Source organism: Dendropsophus ebraccatus, chromosome 12 (assembly GCF_027789765.1).
Source record: "Dendropsophus ebraccatus isolate aDenEbr1 chromosome 12, aDenEbr1.pat, whole genome shotgun sequence".
Lineage (NCBI taxonomy): Eukaryota > Metazoa > Chordata > Amphibia > Anura > Hylidae > Dendropsophus > Dendropsophus ebraccatus.
The window spans coordinates 41,909,738-41,933,641 of record NC_091465.1 but is presented as its reverse complement, the minus strand read 5'-3'; the positions used below and the strand labels follow the sequence as shown (position 1 = coordinate 41,933,641).

General features: G+C 41.3%; 2 protein-coding genes across 4 annotated transcripts in view; both read right to left on the bottom strand.

Moving 5' to 3' along the window:
* The window catches only part of LOC138769690 (apolipoprotein A-I-like), a 523,881-nt gene that overhangs the window by 250,779 nt on the left and 249,198 nt on the right, over window positions 1-23,904 (bottom strand). The gene's annotated exons all lie outside the window — the stretch shown is intronic.
* On the bottom strand, window positions 1,658-14,497 carry LOC138769769 (stabilizer of axonemal microtubules 1-like). 2 transcript variants are annotated; one of them, XM_069948434.1, is made up of 10 exons: window positions 14,455-14,497; window positions 11,557-11,666; window positions 6,696-6,835; window positions 6,330-6,552; window positions 5,445-5,567; window positions 3,659-3,878; window positions 3,428-3,575; window positions 2,579-2,761; window positions 2,296-2,438; window positions 1,658-1,795 (listed from the first exon to the last, which is right to left on the bottom strand). In XM_069948434.1, exons 1-10 carry the CDS (start codon window positions 14,481-14,483, stop codon window positions 1,711-1,713), a joined length of 1,404 nt encoding a protein of 467 aa, XP_069804535.1. In that variant the 5' UTR covers window positions 14,484-14,497; the 3' UTR covers window positions 1,658-1,710. The 2 variants fall into 2 exon arrangements, with proteins under 2 accessions (XP_069804535.1, XP_069804534.1); XM_069948433.1 differs by lacking the exon at window positions 14,455-14,497 and adding an exon at window positions 12,419-12,519.

The following is a 23,904-nucleotide window of genomic DNA, read 5'->3' as shown; positions in this document are numbered from 1 at the left end:
GGCTGGGATCACACTACGTATATTTCAGTCAGTATTGTGGTCCTCATATTGCAACCAAAACCAGGAGTGGATTAAAGACACAGAAAGGCTCTGTTCATACAATGTTGAAATTGAGTGGATGGCCGTCATATAACAGTAATTAACTGCCATTATTTCAATATATCAGCTGTTGTGTTAAAATAACAGCAAATATTTGCCATTAAATGGCGGCCATCCACTCAATTTCAACAATGTGTGGACAGAGCCTTTCTGTGTTTTCAATCCACTCCTGGTTTTGGTTGCAATATGAGGACCACAATACTGACTGAAATATACGTAGTGTGAACCCAGCCTTATTCTGCTGTGTAAAGTGAGAGGTTTTGAAAAGCTCCTGATCTGCTGCAAGAGTAAATACCTCCTTGCTCCCCCTCCCATCCTTGAACCTGCTTAAAGCAGCACTATCAGCAGGTTTTTCCCAGAAAACCTTCTGATATGCTGCAGTAGCTGTGTCCCTCAGTAGTATATGGCAGTTAGTTTCACCCCTCTTCTCCCCCACACTGTTTCTAAAATTGCTAAATGCTCTTATGCAAATTAGTTGCTTAAAAGCATTTAGGACCTTGCTCGGGGCCAGAGAGCATCGCCGCCCCCCGCCCAGCCCGCCCCCTCCTGTCCTGCCCAGTATGCATATTCATATATGCATAGTGGGTTCTATACACAGCGGCAGCGTAGGGAAGCAGTCCTGTCAGACTTAATCCCCCGGGCCGCCGATCCTCCTGGAGGTCTCTCAGCACGCATGTGTAAGATAGACTTATACTTACGTCTTGAGGAACAGCGGCGGCCTGGGGGATTCACGCATACGTAAAAAGCAGCCCGTCTCCCCTGCGCAGCCGCCGTGTATAGAGCCCACTATGCATATATGAATATGCATAGTGGGAGGGGCTGGCTGGGCAGGACGCCCTAAATACTCTTATACAAGTAATTTAGCGTTTAGCGATTTTACAAACAATGTGGGGGAGGAAAGGAGTGAAACTAATGGCCATATACTGCTGAGGGACACAGCTACTGCGGCATATCAGCAGGTTCTCTGGGAAGAACCTGCTGATAGTGCCGCTTTAACTGGCAACTGTCACCTGAGCTCTAAGCAGGGTAATGGATAGGAGGGCAGGAGGTGATACAGCAGCCTGCAGAAGATCAAGAGCATGGGAAAGCCTCTCTGACACTTTTTACCAGAGAATAAAAGCATTTTTCTACCTTCTGGAAGCCCAGCTATTTCTTGATAATAGCTCTAATGTAGAAAACAAGATTATCAAACACTTACTGTAAATCATTAGTAAAAAGAGGTTTTCCAGGGGAAAATGTTTTAGTTGTCATTGTGCTCCAGTTGCAGTCAAATAGAAGAAAAACATATACTTACCTTCCTTGCTCCCCCTCTGCCACCATTCTTATTACCTCTGGGGTAATGTTCAGCAATCAGTGAGTGAGGCGGGACACTGCTGCGGCCACTGATCAGCTGAAAAGGCAATTCTCTTCCAGGCTTGCTGCACGGCGGGAGCAGGGTTTTGTCAGAAACTGGGTGCTAGGACAGTAAATGTATGTTTTTCTACTTTTTGACAGCAGCCAGACCACAATTACCTATTAATCCAACCCCCCCCCCCCACCATTAAGAATATCCCTTTAAATCCCTCTCTATACAACCCAGGTGTTTTTTGTTAGAAAATAATGTAGGGTTTCTTATTCTCTCTGTGGCCGAGGAGACTTAATTCCCATCTGCTGCTCGAGAAACGCCTGCATCCGGCACTGAGGAAGTTCTGGTATTCTGCATTGGAAAAATGGACAGGATACACTGTTATTCCAACAAGACCCTCTATGCCATGGGTCTCCAAACTACGGCCCTCCAGCTATTGCAAAACCACAATTTCCATCATGCTGAACCAGATAAAGCTTTGGATTTTGCTGTCCAGGCATGATGGGAAATGTAGTATTGTAACAGCTGGAGGGACGCAGTTTGGAGGACCATGCTGTATGCCATAAGGATAACAATTGTAGTACTACTACTACTACTACTAATAATAATAATAGTAGTAGTAGTAGTAAATAAATGCATATTACTTTAATCTACTAAAATTTTTCAGCCATACACTACAGGCTATGTATGCCAGTCATGGAGGCTAGCTTTATTTAATCTCTGCTTGCATTCGGTGATTGGAAACAAGTAAATCCCCAAGTTTTTTTTAACTGGTGTATTTTTCTAGAAATTATCAGTAGAAATGTATCAGTGTGTTTGCCCCGGCTTATGCTTTTCAGTTGTCTTTATACCTGTATGTCTCCTTGTGAACAGTAGAGAAGTTCTGGTCTCCAGATAATTCTAGGTTGTCCTTTGTGGGCTTATGCTTCTTCATAGGCTCTCCCTTCTTAGGTATAAAAGTGCTCCCTGTCGTGGTCTCAGAGTCAAGTTTTACCTAAGGATGGTATCAAGAGGCTACATTTCATTGGAATTCATATATATACAGTATATTTAATATATGAAACAAGGGGAATTTAATAGGAGGTAAATAACGTAAGTGTTGATGTTGTGTTACAGGCAGTGACATTGGCTCACCAAAGACCTCATTGCGATACCATCCACAGGATCACCATATCGCCGCCGTGGTTGAATGCCCCAGTCCTTGAACACGGTTTTGCTGTGGGTGGTGCCATCAAATTTAGCATTGATTGGTCGGAGAACTGATCGTGGTCGTTTCCCTGGCTCCTTGGGCTGCGGTTCATGAGGCAGGAATGCCAGCTACAGAATGACATACAATATACAATAAGGTAAATTAAGGATTTTACCCAGTCTCTACACTTAGGGGCACATTTATCAAGGTGGTACGCCACAGAAAAGTCACAGATTTGTTTGCAAACCACATGATTTACTAAATAATCTGCACCTTTTCCGTGGCATATGGTCCGCTTGCCTGATGGGCGAGTGGGGAGGAGGTGTAGCAAGCAGGCGTAAATCATGGCAGTAATGTACACCTACTCCAGAGCAGGTGTAGTTTTCTGCACCCGCTCTATGACCCCCAACGGACATTAGAATGAGCGGAGAGAAGCAGGTGGGACTGTACTTCTGACTCTCAACAATCTCCGCCTCATAGACATATAATGGGGCAGTTTAGAGAATCAACATAGTGCACTTTAATCCCAAATTTACAGCATTCTCCACCACCTGCTTCACCCTGCTCATACTTGTGATTGTGAGATCTTAGCCGTGAGACTCCGACCGATCAAAACTTTTGACATGTCCCTCTGAAAGTTATAAAAAGCTTTTCTAAAAGACAGGGACCCTTTTAAAGTTCATGGAAATATTACCATGTCCGACAGTATAAGAATTGGGATGATTCTGATTCCATAGAATTACGTAGGAAAATATTGGTAGAATGAAATGTGTCAAAGAAAATTAATATCAGACCTTTGTGACAGTATTTCCATCCACCTGTCCTCCTCGCTCTCTATCCATGGCAGTCAACTCTTCCTTTAATTGAGCAGGCTCAGGCCGAGGATGCAGCAAAGGATTCCATCCTGGGTAAGTGGCTCTCTGAACTGTCTGGTAGTCATTGCTGGGGACAGAGAAGGAACACATCTTAAATAAAGTTCTCAGAATCAATAACAATGATATGCTGGAGACGTTACAGCCCGGTACCTGTAGAATGGGTGCACCGTAAGGTTGTCAGTGGGTGGCTGGGCTGGCCGGCTGGGCTCTATGGTATGAGAGCCAGGGAAGTCACTTTGATACTTAGTCACCATTTCCACTGGAGGTCGTTTCATTAGATCTTTGGGTAAAGCTTCTTTACTTATTTGTTTCTTTTCCAATGGTAGAGGATGATATGTAGACTGATGTGTTGTAGTCATGAAGTGTTCACCTATAAGTAGATGTTTTGTCTACATTAAGATTGGATACAGTATTAGGCTAAGTTCACACAACGTATTTATTCAATTAATAATGGCCGTTGTTGCAGATTGCAACACTGGCCATTAGTAATTGAATAAATACATTGCATTGACTTCTATGGAATCCCGGATGGAGTGTATACACATAGTATACACTCCGTCCGGGATTCCTTGTGGCCGCACAAAAAACTGACACGTCAGTTTTAAGCAGCCGCACAAAACTGTCAGTGTAGACAATGTAAAGTGCGGCTCCAACATTGTCGGCTATGGTTAATTGGAATGCGGGCACACCCAAATGCGTCCGCATCCCAATTAAAAAAAATGAAGTTCATCTGGCTGGTACTGCACACAGCCGTGTGACAGAACGGTTGGTATCATACATAATGGAACCCAGCCTTATACAGCATCAAACAGCCAATTAAATTTGTAACATGCATATAGCTGATTTTAAATGCTATATAAATGCTAAATGCTATAAATGCTATTTATTACTGCAACTTTATACAAATAGTCTTCTAAATTGTTGAAGAACATGATAAGCAGGTTGGTTTACTGGGCATTGGTAACACTCACCTCCCCTTCTGTTATGTGTGTCACGGCCTGATGAAGGGGATAGTTCAGTTCTCTCTCCAGTCCCCAGTGAAAGTGCCCTGGTGACAGCACTGTACTCTGTGCATTGGACACTAGCCATTTACTGGCTTCAGTGATCACATGCAACAACAAGGTATAAGAAAATCCTCTAATTTTAGGTTCTAGTGCAATTATGTCCAGAGAAAAAAAAATGGATACCTATCAGTCATACATTTCAATCTGAAGCAATATGCAGTAGTCATCCTTTTGGCCTGGTCTGGCCATAGAATTCGAATGCACAGCTGGTTATCCTCTGCCCTTCCTCTCCTCTGAGACTAGAGGCTTCACTGGCCCCTGGTAGTCGCAGAGGTAAGACATCTATCAAACACTTTCCGTCAACAACAGCCAATTGTTAAATTGTAAAATGCATATAGCTGATTTTAAATGCCAGTCCTATAAATTGCACAAAGGGTCTGTAATATACTTCTCCTATTATAACCAAGATTACAGATAGATTACACACCTGTTGTACAGTCATAATTTATGCTGATGACATAAAGCTATAAAAGTTTAATTTTGATAAACTGTTGGTACGACTACAGAAAAGTTTCACTTCAATATAATTGAAACCCAAAAGCTCGGCATTTGTCTCACGGTGGCTGGACACATTGGATGCAGCCCTAGGAAGTAGTGGAAAACATGGATACAGCCATAGGCATGGTCTATTATTTCCTGGCAGCCTTAGAGCTGCATCCATCTTCTCCAGGCAGCAGGAGTCGAATGCTGAGTGTTTGGGTTCGGCTGAGCCTATAGATTTGGCAACTTCGCTAAACAATAGTGGAGGCTTATCTCCTGTGAGAACAAAGGATGGGACATGTCGAAATCCAACATGTTCCATTTTATTTTTCTACAACATCAGACAAGCATATTACATTAATATTAAAGGGTAGATGACATTCTTCATTTACCCTCCATGGCCAGATGGTCTTGTGAAGCTTTCGCTGGTTCCACCCTCTTAAATTTCTTCTCTACAAAATGATCTTGGGTTGTTGTTCTCATGTCGCAAGCAGCCCCAGGAAAGAGTAATGAACCTGTTTGGAAAAGTAGAAGTCAGAGATTAATGGAAACCATCTCAGACATAGAATTGTCCCAACTAATTTTTTTAGCTCCTCAAAGGGTGTAATGATGATGTGTTGGATGTATTTATGAAAACGTGGGACTTGTATGGAATTTGCTTTACTTCTGCATCTTTAAAAGAGTCTTCTAAATTGTTAAAGAACAACAGTTTGGTAATCAGGCTGGTTTGCTGTGCATTGGTAACAATCCCCTCCCCCTCCTGTCATGTGTGTCACAGCCTGATGAAGGGGATAGTTCAGTGCCAAATGGGGGACAAAGTTCTCTCTCCAGTCCCCAGTAAAAGTGCCCTGGTGACAGCTCTGTACACTGTGCATTGGACACTAGCCATTTACTGGCTTCAGTGGTCACATGCAACAACAAGCTATAAGAAAATCCTCTAATTGTAGGTTCTCGTGCAATTATGTCCAGAGAAAAAAAATTGGATACCTATCCGTCATACATTTCAATATGAAGCAATATACAGTGGTCATACTTTTGGCCTGGTCTGGCCATAGAGTTCAAATGCACAGCTGGTTATCCTTTGCCCTTCCTCCCCTCTGAGACTACCAGCACCATGCGGCTTCACAGGTACCCTGGTAGTCGCAGAGGTAACACTTTCAGTGTATATTTTACATTATGCCACACACGAAGTAAAGAACTATGGTGAATACTATATGGCTGCCTAGAATGTAATTTTCACCCCCAGCTTTGGTCACAGGAAACTGGTATCTTGGTACCTGCAAGAGATGGTAGTTCTCCATAGAGTGGTTGCCGCTCTGCTTTCCATTGCTTGTACTGTTCCTTGTTTGTTGTGCTTTGCTGAACACTTGACAGAGGTAATGGGCGCAGGTTATCGGGTGGACGCGTGGGCATAGTTCTTTCTGCCTCTTTGGGAGGGTAGTGAAGGTTGTAGAGTGTCTGGTTCAGCAGGGGCTCCTCTGGGCTCTGGTAGTAGCCCTCCTGTGTATAAAATGAAGAGTATATGTTTTATAAAATCTCCTGGCACTTATAAGTGCAGCTGTTTTGGGTGTAAAGCCTAGGCATTGATCTATGCTATACAAAAATTGTTCTATACAATATCAAGCTTTAATAACCATGCTTACAGTAGGCACATAGGGCTTGGGCCTTCCTTCTAAGGGCCTTGGTATAAATTCAGTCCTCTGTGTTGTAACCAAGTTCATAGGTGGTAGGTTGCGAGGGATTGGGGTATGGAAAGGTCTTTTACTACTTCTTGGGGGCACATCTGTGTAAAGAACAATACAGTTAAGTAATAAAACTAATATTTAGAGCTGAGGAAATGGGAACAAACCAGATTCCTTCAGCATTTTGCAAAAAATTCTGTTTAATCCCAATTAGAATTTGGTTATTTACTTAGGGAAAATCAACATGTAGCATGGACTACAGTCAAAGACTAAGCTCAGAATGCTCAGGTCACATTCACATTCTGCACATGGACAAATGAATGTCTCCTGCCCGGACAATTGACAATTATAAATGTATTGCCTTTGGAGCCAAGCAAGTCATTTCTAAGGCGTCCTAGTGTAGGGTGCTACAGAAGCTGCATAGAGGAGCAAGGACTTCTTACAGGAGTCCCTGATCCTCTACAGTAAGCTGCAATGTACAGTATATTACACTGCTTACTGTCTCTGGCTCCAAAGACTTTAAGGGGTACTCCGGACAAGGGACATTTTTTAACATATGCCCTGGATGTTTTTTTGAAAAAAATAATAAAGCACCCTTGGACCCTTTGAGGAAATATTTTCCCATGTGTACAGTAATTACATTGTATTACAATATGAACGAGGCATACAGGAACCAAATGACTACATTTCCTTAGTATTTTCTGAAAACAAGTTAGCATATATGACAAATATGATATCTCTATCTATCTATCTATCTATCTATCTATCTATCTATCTATCTATCTAGTGGTGACTTGGATTACGAGCATAATTCGTTCCGGGACCATGCTTGTAATCCAAATCCACTCTTGAACCAAAGCAAATTTTCCCATATCGGCATGTGGTGTATAATGTATAGTATGTGCATAAACCTTAAAAAACTGCAGCAGTTTGTAGATACAGGATGGAGCTGCAGATACCCGCAAAGCAGTAGCGTAGTACAACAGGCTAGAATAGAGAAGCAGGGCTGTTGTCAGAGGTCTGCGTGGTCACATGACAGCAGTGAGGAAGGGGGTGTGTACAGAATGGACCAATCAGGAAGTGAGAATCACAAAGTTTGCAGGAGGATAGTGACGGAAAATTCTCTATACAGCAGTGTGAATGGCTGAGTGTTAGTGCAGGCACCTTGTAGCAGCAGTGTGAATGGCTGAGTGTAAGTGCAGGCACCTTGTAGCAGCAGTGTGAATGGCTGAGTGTAAGTGCAGGCATCTTGTAGCAGCAGTGTGAATGGCTGAGTGTAAGTGCAGACGCACTATAGCAGAAATGGAGAGGATGGGAAACACAAGGCGGACAGAGACTGCAGGGAGAATAAAGGAATGAGCAGGGCAGATGTGGGCACATACATCCAGCACTCTCTGTCTGGGGAGAGAGGGGTTACAGCCAGGAGAGATTACCTCCACAGTCCTGTCCCCTGATGCAAGCCTCAGCCTGAAGTGGATCTGCTATGATTTGGAAGGTGATGGAGACTTCCTGGTCAGAGAACAGTGCTGTAGACTACACTATGCAGACCATGCCCCTCCCCCCTCCCCTCCCATCCAGTACAGGGAGCTCTTTAACCAAAGCAATGCTCTTAAACCAAGTTACAATTCTGAAAAACTGTGAGCTCTTCTTGCAAAACGCGCTCAATCCAAGTTACTCTTAAACAAAGTTACCATTATATATATATCTTAAACAAAGTTACCATTATATATATATATATATATATATATATATATATATATATATATATATGTATTACTGGTGACTTTTAGATCTCAGATTGAACTTTGTTATTCCCTTCCTGCTTATATAGTACCATTACAACATTTGTATCATTCAAGTTCTGCTGTCAAATTGTGCAGTTATTCCTGAACACTTTTTACTCTGAGGGATGGTCTTTCTGAAGCAGACAGTTTTGGGTTTATTTATTTATGCTAAAGACAGAAGTGGATTCAGCAGAAAGGAGTACTTTAGAATCCGTTTTCTGGCTTAGATGGGCGAGGTGCCATCTTATCTTTACCTGCATTTTTATTGTCCATTTCTGCCCCGCTTTGCAGTGAACCAATAGTTTACCATTTGGACTGATTTTCAAGTTGAAAACCACACTTTCCATGTCAGCGCTGTTCTTGGCTGCATCTTGGCTGCATTTTCAGGGTTTCCATACTTGTGTTCATGAATACGGTCCAGAACATTCCCCATTTCTACACCAATAGCTGCTCAATGTTGCTGATAATCGTAGTTAAAAAAAAACTGCATGTGTGTTTCCAGTGTAACATTTCCCTGTCATTTAAAAAAACTTTTGACATGTCATTTGACATGGGTGTTCTGACCCACATTAATCCCTTAGATTGAGCCAGCAGAAGTGAGTAGCTACACGCTTCTGTTTCTTAAATCCTACAAAACAAACAATGCTGGACAGTAAATATACAGTAAATTTTACCAAACGATACTTGTTTACACAAACTTTTAAAAAATACTTTAAAAAGTTAGAGGAAGCAAATACAGTACAATCATTGGACGGTTTACAAGGCAGAAAAATAATTATATATATATATATATATATATATATATATATATATATATATGTATATACTGATGGTGAAGCAGGGGAGAAAACAGTGAACAATGGAAATACGAATCTTCCAAAATAAATACAGATATATCACAAGTTAATAGTAAATATAGTAATTGCACTAAAGAATACATTTTCAAAATACTGAAAGAAATCTGCTCCACCTCAAGGGTGATTCTGGCATGCTGGCCCTTTAAATCCACGGCTCACGGCCACACATGCACCTTAGTGGTCAGAGGCGGCATTGCATCGGTGGCTGGTAGGAGTGCAGACACTGGGGAATCGTAGAGGACCTGGGACCAGTGTGAAGGGCCACGGAGGAGGCGGCAGGAAGAAGGTGGTGGTAAGTAAAGGGATGCCACAGGCTGCTTCATGGCGGCCTTACATACATACATATTTATGGCATATATGTTTTCCACACAGACCCTGGCATAGAAGAGGTGCTATAATTTTAGCTAAAGAAGAAGTAAATGGCAGTAATGTATGTTAACTATGTCACAATATAAGTCAATAAAATAGTGAGATTAGACTAAAGTTCTGCCATATATAAATGTGGCTCAATGTGCTTCCAATGCAATTCATGGCACAGAGAGATACAGGATGGGCCCATAAGATTTCTCTGGTATTATGTTACATCCTCTTATAGGACATATCCGTAATTCATCTGAATGCATGATGCCTAAGGCTAAATTGTATGGCTAGAAATGGACTGTTAGTTGCCACACTAACCGGCCGGTAATTGTAATCATTGGCAAGAAACGTTTCGCTATGACAGATTTCATCTGCACATTCAGATTTCAGATGCCGCTTTCCGAATGTTATAGCCAAGAACAGAAGATGGAAAGAATCACAGGAAATACTATTACTATATAATACTAATTCATTTGTGCCCTAAGGTACCCTGTTCTGTGTACTTGGCAGTATAATGCATACAGCAACTGTGTGTCCTAATTTACTGATGTGTTTATCTCTGGTTCTCAATAGATGGATTATATTTATGGAACTTTGTGGATACAAAGAATGTATTGTGAACGTTTACTTCAGGCAATAGTCAATTGTTACTAAAATAGTGAAAAAATAATTTACAGATTGGTATTTTAATGTTTAGATTCCATGTGCATTGCCGAGACTGGGCTTCAGAAGTGTATCTGCTATGTGCAGTGTGAGTGACGACCTCATAGAAAGATGAATGTTTGGCCGTGATTTGTACGAAAATATACGTTACCTGGCCTCTATGGAATCCCGGCTGCCCCAGTCACTGACTGGCTAAGCGGGGCATCCATCAGCTAGGTCGTAACATAGCCGGTGAGGAGCTCAGAAGACAGCCAGCAGCAGTCCAGGAGCGGGACATGGTTCTGTGCGGGCACCGTGACAGGTGACTATAACTTCTTTTTTATCTTCCACCCCTTGCCCGTAATGAATTGTAACTCCCTGCTGGATGTCTCCTTTAACTTTTCAGGATAATCTGTCATGTGAGTATATGAGAAGTAGCACTATTTCTGCCCATTATATCGGTTATAGCAGCAGCATGGAGAGCATTACAGAGTAGTAGTGAACAGCCTGCAGGTAGCTTGTTAAGTCTGTTTGCAATCTCTGTTTTTCTTTCTCTCCGCTCTCTCAACTTACTCCCCCTTGCATCTCACTCCTCATACCTCCCCTCTTCATAGACTTACATTGGCAACATGAAAGCTGATCCCTCAGGGAGCTGATTTTCTGTCTAGTACAGGAAGGAATTGAGTTGTTTTATTTTTTCAGGGTAAATTCATAAGAGGAGACAGGAGCATTTCTCTCTTATACTCTTCTCTTTTGTACTATTGATTTATGCAAAGCAACCATTTAACCATCCGAGCTAAACTTATACACTTATGCCATGTGATTTAAAGAATAGCAAAGAAAAAATACCAGTGTCATGCACAGAGGCCCTTAGAATGTTTAACAATCCCTGTGACTAGACACGGTCATATTTATATTCACATTGGGATGCAGCCATTTCTATGCTATAGGTTTAACTAGTGATGAGTGAACCTTGAGCATTCTTGGGTTCATTGGAAATGGGCATATGGCATTTGAATACCGGTTGCTGTATCCATGTTCCTAGGGCTGCATCCAACTTCTTCAGCCACCGGTATTCAAATGCCGAGCGCTCGGTCCATTCATCTCTACTTGCAACCTGCGCATCTCGACTTGCAACCAAATCCAGGAACAAGGAATAATACATAAATAACTACTTACTCTTTGGGGTGTTAAATGTTGCCTTGTAGTGGGTGATATAACATTCTCCATTTGTTCTTCTGGGCTGAACACGTTGCTGTTTTTTACAGTCCTTGTGATGTTTGTGCCGGCTGTAGAGATACATTACAAAATAAATCACAATGTTTTACAAACTGTGCACCCTTAATGCTCATTGCAGCCATCTGACTCAAATGTACAGCTGATGGCGCTGTAAATCACAGTGTATGCACATTGGCAGGCATGTAATGGTGTAAATAAGCTGTACAGTTCCCATATTGTTGTCCCAATTAGATAAACTAGTTGCCCATATACATGCTATAAATTGCCCTTATGTGTTATAAGGACAAAATAATATAGTATATATAGTCCAAAGATGCACCAGATAGTCCAGAGAAGCATACTCCTAGAGCAATATGTGTTCACAACACAATAGCTGGAGCATGTCACATGAAACACAGGGGCAAGAAATCTCTATGTAAGTTTGGACACACACAAGGGTACAATATGGGACAACAGGACTGACAGTATGGTTGTGATAATGTCCCCGGATTCTTTGCTTTGTGCAATGCATTTCAGATGTCACAGTAAGTGTATATGCAGTCCTATGTAAAGCCACTAGTCACGTACCATGATATCACACTGAGTAGTGCTAAATGACACTGAAAACATTCGCCTATGCCCCTTTTTGTCACTAACTACACATAAAAACATATAAAAAGTTTTCTCTAAAGTCTACCCCCTGCAATGAATGGGATCCTTTAGCTATTTTCTCTTCGCCACTGATAATACTCTGTGCAGTACTATACATTGTGCAATAGAATAAACTACAGGCTAAATGTAGACATGCTGTGTATTAGCTCACCCACAGTCGCACAGCTCACAGATACAAGAAACTGAGGAAGGATCCATGTCCTAAAGTCCACTTATTGTGAATGCAGGATCCCTGTTTAGTGTTTCCATGGTCCCTCGTCTTCTCCTCCCCTCTCTAGAATATAAAAGCCGGTTTTACCAGAGGAGATTGAGGAGCTTATTGTGTGGCCGGGAGCCTGTGGTTTGTGTACCTGACAACCTCCCAGCAAACAGAGACATAGTACAATGGTACAGGCAGGCAGAGGACATAACCACAAAGAAAAAGAAGGGGCAGTAGTATGCCGGCAGGGCGCTGTGCCCGCTTCATATCTTATTATATAGCATTGCTGGATTCAAATATTCATATTAATGTTTGCTAGAAAAGCGCCGGTGTGCTGAGCGGCTTACATTGTGCTGAGAAACAAATAACGTTCTGACACTTCTTACCTTTCATGAACCTTATTCTTGGGATTTATGCTGCTTGACTTTTATGGTGCACAAGTAACTCTAATATTTTCTGCTCACATTTTAAACACTTTTTGTACTTATCCGAGACAATGTATTTTTCTGTTCTCCAGGTTTGGATAATAGATATCACTCGCAGATCAGATTGTGTCCTTGCAGCCTATTATTCCCTGTTATCAGCCATTTCAAAATGGCTGTAGTGACTGTCAGAGGAAAGCAGGGAAACCTTACCCAAAGCATAGGTTAGACTTGTCCCCTATTGTAACCCCAACTATTGGGAATCTATCTCCTATCTATCTATCTATCTATCTATCTATCTATCTATCTATCTATCTATCTATCTCTCTCTATCTCTCTATCTATCTATCTATCTATCTATCTATCTATCTATCTATCTATCTATCCTAAGATCCCTATATATCTATACAACTATCCTAAATAATAAGTAAATACTAAAAGGGCAGACTAGATGGACCAAGTGGTCTTTTTCTGCCGACAATCTTTTATTTTATTACCAAATTTGGATTACTATAGAACCAGTACATTTGTACAATGTACATGACTACTCTAGGTGCATGGACAAGTATGCCAGTGTATGGGTTATACTATATAAGCTATACTACATGTATGTAGTACAGACTAGTATCCACAATGTGTGCTGCCCTTTCCCACATTTCCCAAGAAGCAATGCTTCTAGTAGAGAACACAACATTGTTGGACAATTTCTTACAAAACTGTAGGAAAATAAGCCCTTCTATGCTTCCATGGAGTATAGAGTATTCTATTACTTCCATATTTAGGAGCTATAGCACATGGATCCTGAATATGTCCAAATGCATTGGGCTTTAGTATTATAGCTCAGGCTATAGAATCTGTTGATCATGATCTACTCCTGTTTAGGAGATGGGTCCTAAGTAGATCCCCAGTTTAAGTAGATGGGTCCTAAGTAGATCCCCAGTTTACTTGGGGTACAGTAGGCTTGCCTTGCCAGAAACATTACTACCTGAATGCAGAGAGGTATAACTGAAAGCTAAGTTCAAATGCTACTGTGTTTTTATCATTATTATTATTATTATTATTATTATTATTATTATTATTATTATTATTGTTAGTGGGTTTTTTTTTACAGCACAACTGGTAAAACACATGAAAATATGTCCTTAACATCCCATCTTTCTGAGTTTATTCCCACTCAAGTGAATCTACAGTAAGTTTCTGCAAATCTGCAAAAAAAATAGGCAACTGGTAAAACACATGAAAATATGTCCTTAACATCCCATCTTTCTGAGTTTATTCCCACTCAAGTGAATCTACAGTAAGTTTCTGCAAATCTGCAAAAAAAATAGGCAATTGATTAATTTTTCTAGAAAAAAAACTGTTCAGGGACCCACATGTATAAAAATGGCAGGTAGGACAACAGCTGGAGAGCCAAGGTTCCCTACCCCTGCTGTATATGATTAAAGTGTATCTCAACGTATAGTAGTAGGTTTTTTTTTTTTTTAAAGTTGGACACTTTGAAGTATACACAAAGTACATAAACGAGAAAAGTCATCTAAATCAGTTTTCGGCTGAGAATAAAATTACATTTTGTCATCGCCAAATGGCAACAGCATTTGACGTTTGTTTTCACAGTCAATAATCGCATTTTCCTGCCAAAACTCAATTCTCTTTGGCTGCTGACATTTAGTTTTGTATAACCATATAGCAAAAACATTTTCTGATTCCCAAAATAGACCCCATCCGCTTCAGCTACTGTATGTTCTGCTGCTTAAGTTCATGTTGTCAGGGTTACCATGGCGACACGGCACGCATCCTTTCTACTGGGGCCGTCGTTTTATTAGGTCTGTTTTACAAAAGGCCCCTGCGTCTTTCCTTTTAACCTGCCGCATGGTGCATATACTTTATTATCTATTCTAAGAAGAAGAAAATGTCTCCAATTCACTTCTGCGATTGGCACGATCATCTACTAACAAGTCTTAGTGTTTTATGACTTTAACTTTGCATTTACAATTACCAGCTTGTCTACGACACCACGTGAAGCGTCAAAAGGTTTCTTTAAATTACATCTCCTGTGCCGATATATATATATATATATATATATATATATATATATATATATAGTATATATTACACTGAACAAGATATGCGGGAGAACACTAAGAATGCAGCTATATTGTTTGACAAAGTAAAAAAAAAAACTTTTGTATTTCTTATACATAACACAATGTCTTCCATATAGGAAAGGACAAATTTTATGTACCTACAAATCTTCCATAGTTAAACAAATACCTCAGAGGACTGTGCAATACACCCAACCGCTCAGAGGACTGTGCAATACACCCAACCGCTCAGAGGACTGTGCAATACACCCAGCCACTCAGAGGACTGTGCAATACACCCAACCACTCAGAGGACTGTGCAATACACCCAACCACTCAGAGGACTGTGAAATACACCCAACCACTCAGGGGACTGTGCAATACACCCAACCGCTCAGAGGACTGTGCAATACACCCAGCCACTCAGAGGACTGTGCAATACACCCAACCACTCAGAGGACTGTGCAATACACCCAACCGCTCAGAGGACTGTGCAATACACCCAACCACTCAGAGGACTGTGCAATACACCCAACCACTCAAAGGACTGTGCAATACACCCAACCACTCAGAGGACCGTGCAATACACCCAACCACTCAAAGGACTGTGCAATACACCCAACCGCTCAGAGGACTGTGCAATACACCCAGCCACTCAGAGGACTGTGCAATACACCCAACCACTCAGAGGACTGTGCAATACACCCAGCCACTCAGAGGACTGTGCAATACACCCAACCACTCAGGGAACTGTGCAATACACCCAACCACTCAGAGGACTGTGCAATACACCCAGCCACTCAGAGGACTGTGCAATACACCCAACCACTCAGAGGACTGTGCAATACATCCAACCACTTAGGGGACTGTGCAATACACTCAACCACTCAGAGGACTGTGCAATATACCCAACCACTCAGGGGACTGTGCAATACACCCAACCACTCAGAGGATTGTGCAATGCACCCAACCACTCAGAGGACTGTGCAATATACCCAACCACTCAGGGGACTGTGCAACACTCCAAACCAGTCCACTAGACTTACATACCTCCCAACTTTTTGGATGGCCAAAGAGAGACACTTGTGGTTTAATTTTACAGACATTTCTATACCTTTTAATTCAAGGATGCATTCACACATATACAGGATCTGCTACAGTTTGATGCATTTAGTTACATTGATATCTGCAAATCTGCAGCAGATCCTGTATGTGTGACTGTATTCTTTGGTCACATTCACACATCAGTAACCTTGCCTGTAATTGCGGACCAGATTACAAAGGTGTTTCAGTAACTCTCTACATTTGCAAGGACCCACTGATTCTAATAGGTGACACAGACGCACAATGGCTTAAACATTTTTTTGGGGAACATGTCCCCAAAATGGATCTGTAATACCTACAGATGTGTGTATGGGCCCCTAGAACTCATTAAATCTGCATGTGTAAAATGATGTCTGAAAGGGGCCATAATGTCTCTTATTCATCTGAATGTAACAATTTTTAGGATCCAACTTGCACCACATGATGGTATAATATGCAAGTTTGGGTCTTTTATACAGTAAGAAACCAGACACTTTCTAGAGCAACATAGAAAGTTTATTATTACCAATTAGTACCAATAGAGACATTCAAAAGTTTTGACTGGTCTGGGTCTAAGTGATCAGACCCATAGCAATTGTGAGAAAAGTGGGCAGAGAACAGCGCTGAGCCGTCTCTGTGTCACTTGATGAACCTGTCTTATAATGTAAATCTATGGAGCCTGACTCTCTTCGCTGACACAGAGCGGGGAGCAGACCACGGTGCAGCACGGTTTGCTCGTTCTCCTGACAGGTATGGCTCTGAACACATTTAGACCTGGACCCATCAAAACTTTTGACATGTCAAAAGTTTTTTTTCATGATAATAGGTACACTTTAATTTACAGTGCCACAAACTGTTCTTCACTCCCAGCTTTGCTCTCTTCCCACACATACAACGGAGGAGATCAGAGCTGGCAGAAGCTGGCCCCTCACACTGTAATTGGGCCGTCTGTAATGACAAACTAATCACATCAATCCCCGACTGAGGTAAGTGGTGGCCACAGTCAAAGTCAAACTGCTACTGTGCGAATTTGCAAAGTGACTGTTTAATTCATCCACATACATGTACAAAGTTTGTGCCAAAGCGCAGCAACCTCAGATGTACTTGAATTTGTGTTAAGGGGCATAAACTGGTGACAGAGAAGCTGAACAGAATGATCATTTATATTGTTCTGTGCATGAGGATTTTGAGCACTGCACAGTAGTCCTCTCCATTATGTGCATGTGCTCAGTAGTCCTTGATATTCATGAGCGATAGCTCTCTCTGCCCTCCAGATGCTGATTAGTAGTTGTCTATCTATACTTTGTATATACTGTATACTGTGTATAAGCAGACAGCTGTCAATCAGCGGCCAGAGGGCAGAAGGAGTGGTGTGGCAGGAAGCCTATTCTGCATATTAGGGGAATGGCTGAACAGTACAATGTAGGCAAGATGTGGCAGGAAGCCCATGTAGGTAAGGTGTGGCAGGAAGCCTATTCTGCATATCAGGGGAACGGCTGAACAGAACAATGTAGGTAATATATTGATCTGTTCATCTTTTCTGTCACCAGTTTATGTTGCCCTCATTTAAGGTAGCATAAACCTAGTGACAGATTCTCTAGGCAAATACAAGATCTATAATATAAGTTAACAATTCCACCTATTTTCCTTTGGAATGTCCCTAAACCCATCTAGCATTGGAACCTTGAATGCTAGGTATTTTGTTTGCACTTTAGTACTGTATAATCACACTGTATCAATGAGTAATGGTAACGGAATGCTGCAACATTGATTTAAAGGCAATATTCCACTGCCGGAACTATTTATTCTCAATTGTCGAGTACGTTTTTATGTAGTAAAATGAAAAATAAATCCCCCAAATTACTTAGAATATGTTTAACGATACAATTTGATTTACACAATTGTTTTTTTTATGCTGACATTTTGCCTTTAATTCTAAAACCTAAATACTAAGAACACAAGGGGGGAGATTTATCAAACTGGTGTAAAGTAGAGCTGGCTCAGTTGCCCCTAGCAACCAATCAGATTCCACTTTTTTTTCCCCTCACAGATTCTTTGGAAAATGAAAGGTGCAATCTGATTGTTTGCAGGAGCAACTGGGCCAATTCTACTTTACACCAGTTTGATAAATCTCCCCCAAAGAGTTCGTCAAATTGAAAGGAAACATTGGGGGAGATTTATCAAACATGGTGTAAAGTGAAACTGGCTCAGTTGCCCCTAGCAACCAATCAGATTCCACTTTTCATTCCTCACAGACCCTTTGGAAAATGAGAGGTGGAATCTGATTGGTTGCTAGGGACAACTGAGCCAGTTTCACTTTACACCATGTTAGATAAATCTCCCCCATTGTTTGTAGGAAGGGGGGGCAGCAGAAACAAATAATGTATGAGATTTATATTTATAACACCCTTATAGTGTTATGTTTCTAAACACAATCATGATAGATTAACGTGTATGTTATTGACACACAAAACACAATGGGAAAGTGCTGTTATTTTACAGGGTGGTCCAAAAGTAGGTGGACATTGGAAAATGAAAGGTGCAATCTGATTGGTTGCAGGAGCAACTGGGCCAATTCTACTTTACACCAGTTTGATAAATCTCCCCCAAAGAGTTCGTCAAATTGAAAGGAAACATTGGGGGAGATTTATCAAACATGGAGTAAAATGAAACTGTCTCAGTGGCCCCTAGCAACCTATCAGATTCCATTTTTCATTTTCCAAAGAGTCTGTGAGGAATGAAAGGTGGAATCTGATTGGTTGCTAGGGGTGACTGAGCCAGTTTCACTTTACACCATGTTTGATAAATCTCCCCCAATTTTTCCTTTAAATTTGAAAAACTCTTTGGGGGAGATTTATTAAACTGGTGTAAAGTAGAATTGGCCCTATTACACATACTGTCCACCTACGTTTTGACCACCCTGTATTTTGCCTATTTGTTGCCTACCAAAATACTGCTGTGTGAAATGTGATAGCAGAAAGTAAAAATCCTTATTTGATTTATCTTTCCCATAAAGTAAAAAGTGAATGGTTATACTAATAAACAGAAAATACAATAAGCTTCCCTACAATGAAGTGTCAATTGAAAATGTCACTTGAAGTGCTTTAAACACTGTTCGGGGACTGTTTCAGTGACTAATTTCTACCTGTAACAATTCACCTTGCTTCTTGTAAGCCAGTAATTATGCTCAGTCAGTCGTGCCATCACGGCCGTCACCGCCTCCTTGGTATTGTATGCATACATTTGTATTCTATTCCCAGCATCTTGTGCTCAGAGACATAATTACTGCCCAGGTTAGATATCGAGTGCATCAAACAAATATTAAATATAACATAGATCTGGAGACATTAGAGAATCGTTAGGTAGAATGTAAGTCAAGTTTAGGCTAAAGTGTAGCTTCAGTATTTTTTCCCCCCAGAAATTACTATGGTGCAGCACTGTCCAGTCATTTCTCAAACGTAAATGTATTTTGAATTTGGTGTCAAAATAGGCATCTGAATGCCAGTTCTTCCTGCTGTAAACCACATACAATGGAACCTTATGAGACAGAGCTTCAAACTTTATCTCCATAGCTCCCATCTCCAGTGTCATATAAGGGGCCTATTCCACGGAGCGATTATCGTCCCAATCGGCCCGATTCGCCCAATAAATGCTCGGTGGAATAGAGAAAACTATCAGCCGATAATCGTGTCATCAGCTGATTATTTAGGCCCAAACCTAAAATCATCGGTCACCCACCGCGCATCGCTTCTCCCCCGCATCGCTTCTCCCCCGCATCGCTTCTCCCCCGCTCCGTCTTTCTCACCGGGTCCCGCGGCACAGCATCAGCTTTGGTACGACCTGACTGAGCTGTCAGACCGCTCAGCCAAACACTGTCCAGGACCGGCGCGGCCTGAATGAGCTGTCAGACCGCTCAGCCAATCACTGGAGTTGATGCTGCGCCACGGGACCCGGGGAGGAAGACAGAGCGGAGGAAAAGCCCTGCTAGGTAATGTATGCTGCAAGGGCTGCAAGGACATCAGCAACGATGTCCCTGCAGCTCTCGCTAACGATTGTCGGGCCATGGAATAGGCCCAGTAAATAGGCTAGCAGATCGGCGCTCATTTACATCGTTGATCGGGCCCCACTAGGCCCGTGGAATAGGACCCTAAGTCTATTGTGCTGGGTGACATGCTGGAGACTGGAGCTCTGGAGACAGAGTGGTAAGTCCCATCTTGTAAGGTTCCACTGGGGAGAATAGGCGCTTGAATTCAAAATACATTTCTATTAGAGAATTGCTGCACAATAGTTATTTCTTGAAAAAACAAACACTGGAGGTACGCTATAAAAAGTTTTTGGTGGAACCTACTTATCTAGTGTATATTGGGAAATACGTGTCAGAAAGATTGGATTTTAACTAGTTTCATTTTTTGCTTAGTCTAAATGTGACTATTTATGGGAGCACGCCGGAAAATATCTCTACACAGTCTATGAAATTGCAATTCATGACAATTTATGAAGAACTCCCACAATCAGTCACAAATATTTATGTAAATATTTCAGAAATTTTCAATAGCTGTCAATATAGGACATATAGCGAAGATCTTCCTTGCCTTAACTGATTGGCTACAATAATCTCCAACTGCGATTCCAGTGTAATCTCTATCTGTCAACTGGTTCTGATGAGAACCCTAACACAGACTCCCTGCTGATTTTTTTGCCTGTGTCAGAAGCTCTGCAGACTAGTAGAAAATCCCCAAGAAAAAAAACTCTACTGCTCTTCACAGTACCTAACACACACAGAGGTGGCAGCAGAGAGCACTGTGTCAGACTAAAAATAATCCACCACTTCTTGCAAGACATACTGGGGTTGAGAGTTTTTTTTCAAGATGTAAATTACAAGTCTGTATAACTTTGTGACCAGAATTCAACCGGGTAGGTGTAGGTGAACAGGATTTATGAACGAAGCAAGTCAGAACTATAAACAAGGAATGAAATGTTACAGGGCTTTAGTTAGTTACTAGGGTCAAAGATGCTAAGCCAGTGATTTTCTGGAAACACAGGGTCTAAATCTACATTTTCTTGGGAATGGCATTTGCAGAAATGTGATGCAGCTGGATTATATACAGTGGAATATGGAGATAGCAAAAGGGAGAGCTGGTATTAGGAACCCAAAACACATTAGTGAAAACCCCCTGATTTTAAAGGGACCGAATAGTCATCTAATCTGTATGGGGGTCACACACTTCTCCCCTGAAAAGGAACAGGCTTGTTGGATTTCAACTGCTCAACCCTTTTGTTTTCAAAGATATAAGCCACAGCTAGAGATGTCTGGCAGCCAGGGGCAGATTAACCTTACTATAGGCCCTGTTCACCAAGCCTGGGCCCACCCCACTGTAACTATGACAGCACTAGCATGGTGCTCATAGTACTGGATAGATAATGTCATGATGCCCTGATTTGTGCAAAATTATGGTAAAAAACTGTGATTTTTTTTTGCAAATCATGACATAACTGTAGCCAGGAGACAATACACCACTGAAAGTACAAGTCTTTTTGGGTGGCCATCGGCCCCCCAGGAGCTCAGGGCCCCGGGCTTCCGGCCGAAACACACCTATTATACTCTGCTACTGCCAGCACCTCCCCCCCCCTCCCCCCATTCAAAATACATGAATGCTTGGCTGAGCTGAATGTTGTGTGTACGGAATGAACGGGAGAGACAACTGTTGGCCGAATGAACCTGAAGATGTATAGGCAACTTTCTGCTTGGCTTGCTTCACATCGACAGGCTACCTTGAGTGCATCAGCGCGCCAAAATACAGATCAATAATAATAATGTACTATTTATTTACTATTCATCTACTTCATCCATCTAAAGATCCATTATTGCTTGTTGCAATATTAATAGTCCATCCTCAAAGTCACCGTGTAGTGACCCCAGCACAGCATAGCGATTGCTTGTAGTTAGACAAATGTTGTTTTTATATGTAGTAATAGCTATGTCTGACTTCTTCCTTAGTCTCTTGGCCTCTTTTTATATGCATAAGGAGTTGCTATTAAGTAACGAGTCTAATGTATGCAATGTTTCACCTTATAAAGAATATTAAGTGATACCATGGAGACCAAACATTATCTTTATCGCTTAGAAAAAAACAACAAGCTCCGTTCCAGCTAATTTGAAGTAATTTAATCAAATCCAGCTTGTTAACCATGTGGGCTGCTAGACGAATCCCGGGCAACACATGTGAGCAATTAGAATATCAATTAGTATATGAAGCATTATCACAATGTGTAGGATTAAATACAAGTGATGTCAATGTATGGGAGGGCTGCAGTTACGTTGGTAGAAAAATAACAAAAGTTATGGCCACACACAAACATGACTTATTTTCAAGGCGAGGTTCACACTGCATTTTAACATAGACATTGACATATTGTCAGGAGCCAATGCCAATGCTGGAGCGTTAGAAAGTGCCAATGACGTCCCTGGCAACCGGTCCGGCCATTGACGTTTTATATGCCAAAATAATGATTGTAAGTTTTATGGAGCTTTGGATTTCCTACATTGTTTCATTGAATGAAAGGAGCCACTCAAAACAAAAGGAACAAAGGAATAGGGTTTCAATTTTGCATATTCTGTGTGTGTATGTGTGTGTGTGTGGGGTGGGTGGTGTATGGCAGTGGTCAGACCCCACCATGATCTTACTTATCTCCTATACTGTAGATAGGGCATATGTTAGTTTTAGAAGGAATAAACGTTATATAATGTAAGCTCTGATTGTACAAATAACAAGCGTCATTAGAAAACCCATGGCTGTTATATGTCTATCCTAAAAGATGGCCATCAAAAGGCCAAAAGAAGGCATAGTGGGAACATATCCTTAAGGGGTTAAAATGTAAAGTGGGAGAGGGAGGCAGGGAGCTGTGGGAGGGGCTTCCCGGATGATCTTCAGATAGTCCGGTGAGTCCATAGGAGATAGCGGCGGTCTACTGCCGCTGCAGTAGACTGCATGTCAGCTGATCATTGCCTTTTATTACACAAAGCATTTTGCATCCATAATGGCAGATAATCGGCCAATTACAGCCAATAATCTCTTCGTGTAATAGGGCCTTAAGTTTATACAATAATGTATATCTTGTGCAGCTGGATGCATGAGGCCTTAACCTAAAGTTAAAGGGGTACTCCAGTGAAAATCTTTTTTCTTTCAAATCAACTGGTTTCATTATATAGATTTGTAATTTACTTCTATTTAAAAATCTCCAGTCTTTATATACTTACCAGCTGCTGTATGCAGGAAGTGGTGTATTTCCTATAGAAAACCTCTCCTGCTCTGGACAGTTCCTGACATGGACAGAGGTGGCAGCAGAGAGCACTGTGTTAGACTGGAAAGAATACAATAATTTGAAAGAAAAAGAGTTTCTACGGAGTGCCCCTTTAACTGTATATTTGGTTCCGATCTGCCTTTATTTCCTTGTTAAGTTAATACAAAACGTGCAAAGTAAAGTTTAAACTTTAAATGAAAAAGTGATCAGCAGTATATCCAATAATATTTGCCAGGCAGTATATTCTTTGGAGTATTGATCAATCGTCTGCATGAAATGAAGTCAGCAAGATTTATCAACTTGATTCATCAAAATTAGTGCAAAAGAAAAGTGAAGGAGTTGGTCATAACAACCAATCAGAATACTTTATTTATTTCCCCAAAAAAGGATCTGGGAAGTACGAGAGCTGGATTCTGATTGGTTGAAGTATACCTTTTTTTGTTCTCTGCCCACTGTGTACTACAATGAGTAGAATAATGTAGAAGGTAATATCCCATGATATATAATAGATCAAGATACTTGTTTCCCTTCCTCCCTTGAGATTCACTCA

Bases quoted from the DNA above. Each gene is read 5' to 3' on its own strand.
- LOC138769769 (XM_069948433.1), bottom strand. From the start codon at position 12,465: ATGGATCCTTCCTCAGTTTCTTGTATCTGTGAGCTGTGCGACTGTGG. The intron at 6,553-6,695 runs GTAAGCATGGTT...TTTTATACACAG, and splicing joins CCAAGCCCTATGTGCCTACT to GAGGGCTACTACCAGAGCCC. The intron at 3,576-3,658 runs GTACCGGGCTGT...CTCTGTCCCCAG, and splicing joins ACGGTGCACCCATTCTACAG to CAATGACTACCAGACAGTTC.